Source organism: Gymnoscopelus microlampas (assembly GCF_963454915.1).
Source record: "Gymnoscopelus microlampas genome assembly, chromosome: 17".
NCBI lineage: Eukaryota > Metazoa > Chordata > Actinopteri > Myctophiformes > Myctophidae > Gymnoscopelus > Gymnoscopelus microlampas.
Window position 1 is genome coordinate 32016524 of NC_139954.1, and position 11084 is coordinate 32027607.

The 11084-nt window shown below is 41.4% G+C and overlaps 1 protein-coding gene across 1 annotated transcript; it reads left to right on the plus strand.

Annotated features, from left to right (window-relative positions):
- Positions 1 to 349: 349 nt before the first annotated feature.
- Positions 350 to 10286, plus strand: chn1 (chimerin 1; the record flags this gene model as incomplete). The annotated part of the gene is made up of 7 exons (XM_084085180.1): positions 350 to 601; positions 2360 to 2444; positions 6280 to 6453; positions 7727 to 7804; positions 8837 to 8974; positions 9805 to 9910; positions 9995 to 10286. The coding sequence occupies 7 exons, from the start codon at positions 350 to 352 to the stop codon at positions 10164 to 10166; spliced, it is 1005 nt and encodes a 334-aa protein (XP_083941306.1). The 3' UTR covers positions 10167 to 10286.
- Between the last annotated feature and the right edge of the window lie 798 nt (positions 10287 to 11084).

Consider the following 11084-nt stretch of genomic DNA (forward strand, 5'->3'; position numbering starts at 1 on the left):
CCACATGAGCACCCAAGGCTGTACCTCTTTTGTATTATAACCATCACAGGACTTGACACTCTCAAAACCGAAGCACTATTTAATCTCCTTGTCACTGTTGAGAGAGGATTTAACAGAAGACACATTTTTCTCCTTTTGGACTTATTTTCTTATTCTTTTTTAGACTCTTCACAGTTTAGATTTGCATGTTTATTACTGCTATTGTATGTTGTGTTTGACTGGAGCAATGAAAGTAACCCTGCGCTCTGTAGACTTTATTTGAGCATCAGAGAGTTTACATTTTTTTATTTTATGACCCAGTAACTTTTTGGACTCTACTGGGTCTGTTTCGGTAGACGTCGCCACTGAGATGCCATCTAGGGAGTGCTACGAGCTTCACAAGGGAGAGAAGTCCCTGGTGCAAAAGGCCAAGCGAGAGGCCAACCAAGAGGATATTTTGGCGGCAGCGCTGGCGATGAGGATGGGACCACAGAAACCTCCAGCCACCATCTGGCAGCCTCTCAAACTGTTTGCCTATTCGCAGCTCACCTCGCTGGTACGCAGAGCCACACTGAAGGAGAGCGACCGGACCCCAAAATCTGAGAAAGTCCACAACTTCAAGGTGAGGCAGGAGAGAGTTATTGTTCAGTTACATCTCCAAAATGTTTTTCCTGTGTATTTCGTGTTGTATCATGACCAGAAGGCAGGGTTTGAGTCTCCTTCTGCCGGATGGGAACAGGAGGCAGGTCTGCTGTTGAGTGGGAGAGCGGATTAAAAAATAGGGGGAAAGAATGTTTTGGATCTGTCCGTTGAGCTTTTTTTTTTCAAAGGAAAATCTGTTTAGTGGCCTGTGGACCTCTGTTGTTGGTTTGTACACCAGATGGAGAGATTAGGATGATGGGAAGCGAGAACCATGGAGAGGAGGGTTTTCCCCATATTGGCCTGTGTCAGCAGTCCTACATTTGGTTTCCTATCTTGGTTTGTTAATGGAAAGGAGTCCCATGAGGAAAATGTTGCCTTAAAGGCTTTCAAAGTGCTGATGCTCACCAGGCTTCTCCTGCTTACTGCTGAACACCCACTTTTACCTACACATTTAGCATCCATGTTTACTGCTCCCACACTGGATAACTTTAACTCTGGGAGTGTCCAAATGGAACAGGTTCCATTTCTCTCAAGAGTTATACTCTTTTTTAACTTTGTGTGAAATCAAATGATTGGAATTTTACTGTATCAGTGTAATCTTTCACATAGAAGAATAATCTCTTGAAACTAATTAACTAACTCTCACACTCATTGAGACAATGATTAGCTGTTATCACCATAGTCTGCAAATAATTTGGTTTACATTGATGAGATTAATTCCCCCTAAACAGTTTGGAGCTACAGTACTATCATTTAATCACAGAGAGCGTTTGAACACTTTCTTTTGCTAATGAATCTAAGCTGTGTAGTCTGATTAGTTGTGATACTGCCTGGTGTTATTTTCCCTCACAGAATGTTTTTTTTTTCTTCTTTTTTGCTTGCTGTTAAATTTGTGTAGAACTGTAGACCAATGACAGCTATATTTCAAATTGAGACATTTCCCCATTTCCAGCAGACCAGCACAATCTCCATGATCTGACAACCAATCCGCCAACCTCAAACATTAGCTACTCCTACAAAGTTAGTCATCACTGATATTTGGGCCTATTTACTCTATTGAAAATTGTCTACAAGCAGGTATATTTATGTATTTAATAAGGCAAGTGTAATTAGCTTCAAACTCAAAAACAAACAAATAGAAAGATCCCATTCTTGGGGCAGCCTGTAATGGTTGCTGACTGTCCAAGAACCTGCACAGGGACATGCTTGCCAAACCCTACAGCTGCTGTGCCAAAGTGACATATTGGTTCCAGGCCTCAGCCTTTCTTGTGGGATTTAATGAGCTTGTGTATTGTAACCACTGTTGTCGTCATGTAAAAAAACACCTAGCAGGGAGGTGGCCCACTGTCACCCCCTGATGTCTCGTTGGGGCTTTCCTGATTGGCTAGGCTGTTGTTACCTGGTAGAGTGTGGGCTCCCTTAGCAAGGTAGCGTCCTACTGTTTCCATAGCAGATTTCCATGACAACTTGCACCTTTACATTGCTTTGGTGTCTGTCATATCGCACTGTGCAATAACTGCAATTCCGTTTCTGCTCTGGCACACTCCCCATCAGTTTTAGAGTCTGTTCAAACAACCATTGTTTCCTATACAGATTTAATCATCCTGATCTGCCTCATTCAATACGTTAACATCGACGAGTCTACTGTCTGTAGGTGGGATGTAAGTCTATCTTTTGCTTTCACTTCATCAGTAACCTGATAACTCTCTCTCTTTCTCTCTCTCACACCCTTTTCCAGGTGCACACATTTCGAGGTCCTCACTGGTGTGAACATTGTGCCAACTTTATGTGGGGATTGATGGCTCAAGGGGTCAAATGTGCAGGTACATTTTGTTCTCTAACATAAAAATACTGAAAGTACAGTGCACATATGCACAGTTAAATCCAGAGTGTTATTTTTAATCTTCTAATTATTACTCTGGATTTTCCTGTGTGTGCACAAATGTAAGCTCTGGGTTACTTAATTTTCTGTACTTAGTGTATGTAATCATGGATTCTAAAGTTCTTATTTCTGCATATGGTAGTTTGTACTGTGAGTAGAACAGTATTATTAAGTGTTAATCTAAAAATCCCACCAGGCCCCATAGATTAGAAAGGTTGTATAACATAGTGACATTAAGATGAAGGCCTACTGTGGATTTACTGTGATGTAATAGATAATTGAAAGTAATATTAATGCTTGGCTTTTGACCTGCTTGCTTCTCATTTGACTGGTGAATACAAGATTCAGTGCAAAGTATACGCTCAGTCACTTTTGTTGCCAGCATTAGTGAACTGATACAATTTAAAATGTTAAAATAACTACACTTTGCTGAAGCAGTGGACTCCTTGCATCTTAATCAATCCCCCTACTTTGGTGAAGATGGTGGAAATAGTTTTTTTTTGCTTTGCTTTATTGTGGTCAGGACATCTCTATTCTGCCATTTTGTCATAATTATTATACAGACACAACGAGAGCGATTTCTCTGCTTCTACTTGTCTGGTTTCAGTTGGGGGGAGCTGAAATACCACCCCACCGTTGCTTAGTTGGTTGGCTACGAAGCTACAGTAGCTAGCTTACCATAGGACTGACATTTAGGCAAGGCGGCGGTGTTTGGCTGAATACTCTCTCTCTCTCTGCATTCATTCGCTTAGCAGTCACCATGCTATAACACACATTCACCCATCTTTAGAAGATACAGTCATGCCGTGGTCCTTTGTTTTTATTCCTATTCATCGGTGGTTTAAGGGAAATAATATCATGAAACTCCCTTTATTATTTTATTTCCTTGATATGATGTGGCTATATGTATTCAATTTTATTAACCTATTGAAATTGTATTTCAGTGTGATTTATTGTGTTTTTTTCTCATTGCCTGTCAATAATTGAGACTTCCATTTTGCAGCAGACGCTTGCGAGAAATGTGTTTTCATCACGAATAGCACTATAATGTGGGTTGATGTGTGATGATGTTTTATTGATGGAACAAAGTGAGCCACACATATATCTGTGGGAGCTCTCACATTAATTATTGATGTGTTATTGGTTTGGAAAGCAGACAACAATCAAAGGAAAAGCTCTTTCTTTTCTTCTGGAGTATTCGTTTATATTTTTTATTTTGTCATTCCTTCAGACTCAACCATAGCTAGCCTACTTGAAACTGGGGCAATAAAGTCTCAGATGATGCTTTGAATTTGCATTCAAAAAATGTTCTCCCTCCCCCCTTTTTCCCTCTTTTTTTTCTTTTTTGTACGTGTGAACTGTTTTTGGCCGAGTGCCAGGAAGCCAGCTTCTGCCACTGCTTGTTGTGCCACATTTCCTCATCGGAGTAGCCCCCCCAGCCTCTCATCCCATCATGCCTGTGAAGGAAAACAAAGCTGGCATGTCTCTTTAATGAGGAGCGGGGCTCGGAGCATGGGGAAGGAGCTCCATTTCCACATGCATTAAAATTCAGCAGCTTCAACCAAAGAGCTAGGTCACCCATAGCTCAACCTCAATTTAGCTTCAGTTCTTGTTGGAAAAACAAATTATCTAAAAGAAATAGAATAAAAACAGTCAGGCAGCCGCCGTTCCAGCCAGAGACAGACGCAATAATGGGTTGGTAGACTACCCGGCATTATGGGGTCCTAAGCATAGTAGATGTGAGATATAGTGATAATGTGGTGATAAGCCAATAGCACCCCCCCCCCCCCCCCCCCCCAACCACCACGACCTCCTCCAACCTCTTCTCATCAGCATTAGAACCTTTTAGCCCAAAAAACGGCTGAGCAGCTCCGCTGTGGATGCTTCTCACCATGGCGACAGAGATAGAGCTGACAGTGCAGTAAAAAAGACACTGTAACAGTCATCAGTCTTCATTTAGCTCCAAGAGCATAAAAATGCACCCTTACGAGTCCGTTTGCATCTATTTTTATGCTCTCAGAGTTAAATCATCGCTGAGGATTTTTTACTGTGCAGCCTCCTCTGTCTGCAGGCTCAGGGTGTCCCTGGGGCCATTGTTTCTCCCTCACCCACCCCACCTGGGACCCCAGGGCCATCAGTGTGCTCACACATGGACAACACCAGACCTGTGTCTGATGACAGAGTGCCCTCTATTACGCTGCCTGTCTCATATCCTTAAGAGAATCATCTCTTAAAAGTAATTACATTTCTGCATCAATGCATATAAATACAGGCTGTGCAAATTTCTCAGGGGGTCCATATTAATCAGAATGTGAAATGATATGCTGAGAACAGCAGTCTACATGTATAGGAGATCTTTTTCTTCTTATTGATCCAATAAAATAAAAAAAAGAGAACAGAACAGAAAAACAAGAATCATCTCGATGAGCAAAATTATCACATTTTGAGTTTTTTTTTTTAAATCAAAAGCACAAAGCACTTTGTCAGGAAATGAAGAAATCCCTTTCAGAACTTGGAGAATGCTCAGGGAGCTTGGAGAGGCTGCCCCCATTTTCGTGTGGGAAACTAGGTCTAGTGTAGCCCGCAGCGTCTGAATTGCTTCTTCCACAGCCATTGTGTGCGAGCCCAGATTTGGAAGAGAATGGAGCATGCAGCAGGGCTGACTGTCCCTGCTGCAGGCCACATTGTTTCCACTGAGCCTCTAATTCCCTCTAAGAGCCTCTGCTACAAAGCAGTGCTGGAGTCAGTCTCTACATTGGCACGCTGTGGGCTGCTGAGCTCCCCACAAGGTGAAACCTGCCCTGGAACAGATGTGTGCTCACCAAAGTCTAATTCATACTGAGAGAGCCAACCTACAAGCTCACAACGTGTCGCGGATGCGACTCGTTATGAACTTGTAGGTCTGCTATTTTCGGCACGCAAAACACTGTCATGCGCCGGAGCACAAATTTGCTTTAACACCGAAGGCAAAACGCAACGTGGGAGAACCAAATGATCATTATGACTAATATACTGTTTGAAATTCCACAGAGATGGATACTGTGATGCCACAGATTTCACATGGAAAGTTGAAATGAGGGAATCCCCACACATACTGCAGCCATCTAAGAATGATCAAATGTCATTGCCCATTCATTTGAATTAGCAGTACACTAAATTATAGCCCTGAGCTTTTACAAATAGTAATAAAAAACAAAAAGGGCAAATTGTGGGCTTTCAATAGAACAGCAAAATATTGGGTTAATGTACTGTCCTGAAATCTGACATTTGTGGTGTTTTTCTATTCCTTTATTAGCTTTTTTGATTAATTATGTATTTATTTATAAATGACTGTGGTTGTTTGTGGAGCTGCGTTCCACTCTAGTGCTCAAGGTGACCCCAATGACACGCCTGGCAGCTGACCAGAGTGATGTCACCAGCTGCTGACAGTAGTTGTCCAGTGTTCCTGTGACATTTTGACAGCAAATATTGATTAAGGGGATTTAGACCTAAGCAAGCGAAAACACCAATTAAACCATCCAATGAAAGACAAAACATGAGCTGAATGTTAATTTGGTATCTCTTTGTTTGAAATAAAATAAAAGTCACTACAGTATTTCTTTTTGTTGCTTCATGTTTTCAAGATTTTGTTTTGCAAATTTCACAGGGTTATACGACGTAATAATATTGACTTTGCATTATTACAACAAGGGTAACTTTTTACACAGGATTTGATTGTGTTATTTACCTTATAACACTGTTATGCCTCTTGCTCTACTTTCTGTACCTCTCTATAGATTGTGGGATGAATGTCCACAAACACTGCTCAACTATGGTACCAAACGACTGCAAGCCAGACCTGAAACACGTCCGTAAAGTCTACAGCTGCGACCTCACGACCCTGGTGAAAGCTCACAATACAGCGCGACCCATGGTGGTGGACATGTGTATACGAGAAATAGAGTCACGAGGTTAGTTCGGGGGGGGTTGGGGTGCACAATCCAATACTTTTATTATAATAATAGAGCAGTGTTTCCCAAACTGACAAACTGGGGCTTGTCTGTTTTGGAGGTAGACCAACATTTCAACCCGGTAAAAATGGGAAAGCATCTATTTCACCTTAGATTTTATATGTTGGATATTCAAAAATAGCAGATGTACAAGCTCACAGCCCGTCACTTTGGCCTCGGGTCTAAATGGGTTAAACATGTTACAGAAAATCGTAACATTGCATTTTTGGGTTTAGAAAATATTGAAAATAGCAGATCTACAAGCTCACAATGTGGTTAACATGTTTGAAAAACACAATTGTGCACGTTTGGGGAGTCTTAGCTTTCGTCGGATGTAAGAAAGGGGGGGCTGTAAATAGAGTATTGTTTACCTCTGGCGTAAACCAGTGATCCTCAACCTTTTTCATTTCAAGGACCCCCAGTTTGATACGCATCATGGCACGAACTGCCATTTGATACCACTTGAATCTCTGGTATGCCAAACAACATTGTAAAATCCTCAGTGTTAAGTTAACTCTGACAGTGTACAGATTGTTCCATTTGGTTGCTAACCATCAGTCATTTAGCTGGGGATCCCATAGAACCCCCCTCAAGGACCCCTGGGAATCCCAGGACCCCATGTTGAGAAGCAATACTTAATTTACATACCATAGTAGTGCAGTTGTCCTTTGTGGTCCAAAATAAACCCCAAATTTGTGTTTTTTTAATATGATATGTCCTTGCATCTTAATCAATCCCCCTGCGTTGGTGAAGATGGCGGAAAGCTGTGGATTTCTATTAATGACTGTAGAGTTGGTCTTATGTAGTAATGATTAAGAGGGCTGGTGAGAGTGCTGGTAATTGTACTTGTGTAATGAGGAATAGATTACTCTTGTTTCCTACTGCCGAAGTAGATTGCATTTCAGTTAAATCATTCAACTATGTAGGAACCCTCATCTCTCCCTCATTGTCTGGTGTCTAATACATGTGCGTAACCAGCTCTAAGTTTGATTTATGTCTTTATTATTTTGTTCACTGATGCAGAAAACTATTTGCATCTGTCCATGCTATACTCCCCCATGTGATACTGCACTGACGATTGGCCGCTAATTTCTTATGCATATTTAAGAGCATTTTGTGGCCATATGACCCGGGAAGTCTTATGAAGGTAAATCGACTTGCGTGAATCGTGTACTAGGTGGAAAGAATTCCACGTGACACGATGAATGAAACCTATTTGTCGTTGTCTCTCTAGGTCTTAAGTCAGAAGGGCTCTACAGAGTGTCTGGATTCAGCGATTCAGTGGAGGATGTCAAGACGGCGTTTGACCGAGGCATGTTGACTGTCCATTATCTGTTTTGCTATGGATTAGGCCAGTGGTTTCTCATCGACAGAATGTCCTATAGATCCATATCAGCACTCAACACAACTGCTGATGTGACATGCTAACATTGTGATGTGTTTACGTAAGGCTCTGAGAACATTTCAGATTAAGCAAAAAGTGACGCAATTTGTTAGGGATTAATGTCAATCTGGGAAAGTGGACCATATCCTGACATGGTTTACTCAACACGGACCATTATAGTGAGGGGTCAGGGGTCAGGAGAAAGGTTACAGGAGAAACCCATTCATTGCTGCGTTGTGATTCTACAGTACAGTGATTCTCAATCTTTTAGACCTCTGGACCACTAGAAAAAACAATATGCATATATTTTGTATATAAGAAGGCATAACAGTCATTTCTATTTTATTTTAATATTTTCATTAATGATCTTAAAGCTGGATAAGTTGCTCGCCAGTTTTGCACACTGAAAAAACAAGGGTACAATATAAATTATATTTGTTGAACATTTTGAAAACATTTCCCCATGGATCACCTGTAATTATGCCATGGAACATTACTGGTCCATGGAACACCGGTTGAGAAATGGTGTTCCATTATTAGAGGCGGTGGGTGACAATGAGTCTATCCTGGCCCAGTGCAGCGTGACTTTTAACTGTAGGAAAACCCTGCAGCTATAGGCTAAACTAAAGTCTTAGCTGCATTTGGGAGATCACCCATGACAGAGTGTCATTCCAGCTCACAGCACTGTGATGTTCAGACCGCCCAGTAGAATTAGGCCATGGCCTACACTGAATACCACGCATAAATGAAGACAACGTCAGAATAAAACAGTTCAGGCGAGTGATAGAAGCCACTTTGTATTCAGACTAATAGTTTAGATTTAACCCCCCTCGAGGCTTACACAATCTCTGCCTCACTTTATTCTGAGACATAAGCATAATCTTCTGATGAGGAAAGTTTTTTTCATTTTCAAGCTCACATTTTGTGTTCGGTCCATCATACTATTATGTGTCCTCACAGATGGTGAGAAGACGGACATCTCAGTGGATTCTTATGAAGACATCAATATCATCACGGGTGCACTGAAACTCTATCTGAGGGATCTGCCTGTTCCAATCATCTCGTATGATGCCTACCCCAGGTTTATTGAGGCTGCAAGTAAGTAAAACTGTAGTTTTGTCAAACTATTCAATACATTTTTTTTTACCCTTTACATACCCACCCATATGATTATTTTACTTTTTCAGTAATGCTCTGCCCACATTGCCTAGATTAATGATGGTGACTCATGGCTAATTTATGCTCCATTGTACAATTTTGATTCGGACCAATTTATAATCGCACAACGCGTCAAGAATTAAACGCGTCATGAGCTTATATATTGGCTATTTTCGGTCCACATTGTCAAGTATAGGACAAAGTATAAATTAGGCTTAACAGATCCACAGTAATAATCTTTGCCTGTGGGCATTTTTAATGGTGGTTGTTGAGGGAATCAAAAGAGTTAGTTAGGCAATTTCCTCCACAAACAATTAGCTGATCCATTAATGTATGTACTGCAGTTAGTAAAGATAGGTCATTAGTGCCCCACTTCTGTGTTTACAGCCACCTACTTTGCTGGGGGACCCAATTATGCTTATTGTTATGGATACAGGAACCGGCATGGCATACAGAATGATTATGCGTCAAGACATCGCAAAGGCCCCCACAGTTTCATTATTTCCAGCAGCATTTTGATAAATGGAAATGTCTGTTATTTACTTTTTTTGTTAAACCAATAGTTCTGATCACAGTCGCACTTTTGTAACGTGAGGCTAATGTCAGAGCATGCTTAAGTCTTGAATACAGTACTTTACCTTGCAGATTTGTGTAGTAGACTATTACCGAATAGTACAAATAATCTCAGTGACATGATTAGAGAGGTCTGAGTATCTGCAGATCAAGTGGCTCATATACTTGTAATGGCATGTTTTATCACTACGTTCCAGAAGTGACAGACCCCGAAAAGAAACTTGAAGCTTTCCGTGAAGCTCTGGCACTGTTGCCCCCATCACACAGTGAAACTCTGAAATACCTCATGGCACACTTAAAAAGGTGAGTGATCCATAGTAAACCCACATAAGTTAAAATCAGTTGCTGCCAGTGTGTGTATGTTTCTAAACGATTTCACTTTTGCAGGGTGACACTGAATGCAAAAGACAACCTGATGAATGCAGAGAACCTCGGCATTGTGTTTGGGCCTACCCTCATGCGAGCCTCAAACTTGGACGCCATGACAGCACTCAATGACATCCGCCATCAAAGACAAGTGGTGGAGGTGCTCATTAAAAACTGTGATGTGCTCTTCTGAAAGCAGATGAGGACGGACTGCTTGTTGCAGAACAGCCATTTGATAATAATTATTTTTTTGTGTAAAGACTTGAACAAATCTTTTGTATTACATTGTGTAATACTTTTTTTTTTCTATGCCCTCTTTATTGACCAGTGCTGAACCTAACATTCTTCCTCCCCTGTATCGGGTGTGGACGATGTACCTTACACTTGTATGTACTGTATGTCTCCCCATTTTTGTCGGGGCTTTTCTTAAAGCTGATGGGCCAGTAGTATAAATTGTGCAGGTTCTTTGTTTTTGTGTACCTTTATAGCAGTAACCCAGCATGTGTTAAAGATTGTGAAACCGTGTGACTTTGATTTTGTTTGTCCTGTAGTAGTTACACAGTAAAACCTCAATGTTAACTAATTTAACTCTGAAGAGGCCTACATGCTCCATTATGATCGCCAAACGTTTTTCGGATGGCCTGTCCGAAGAAACTTTGGACAGACAAGTTCCCACTCATACTAGCACCACAAATGTTTGTGTTCTGAACGCCAGACTCTGCCAACTCAATAATCTGATCAATGAATTTGCCTCGCAATGCTCCGCTCGAACCCCTGAAGCAGTGTACAGCCAGGGCTGGAAGCGGTTATTTTAATAAATGGACATCACCTCCGGCGTGCTGTGGGAAATTTGTCTCGGAGGTAGGGAGGTTTTGCAGTTTCTTGTGATAGGATGTGTTTATGGTCACTCGGAGGATGATTACAGAGGTGTTTGTACCACCTGGATGCTGGCTTGTATCGTGAGATTGGTAGCAGTGCCAGAGAGGCGCAACAACAAGGACACAGCCAGGCAGACACAGTCAGCCACTCGAAGCTCGCCTACGGCAGCTTGTTTGTAAATGATTTATACATTTTAGACATTAAATATGCCATAGCTAGTTTCACAATCTTC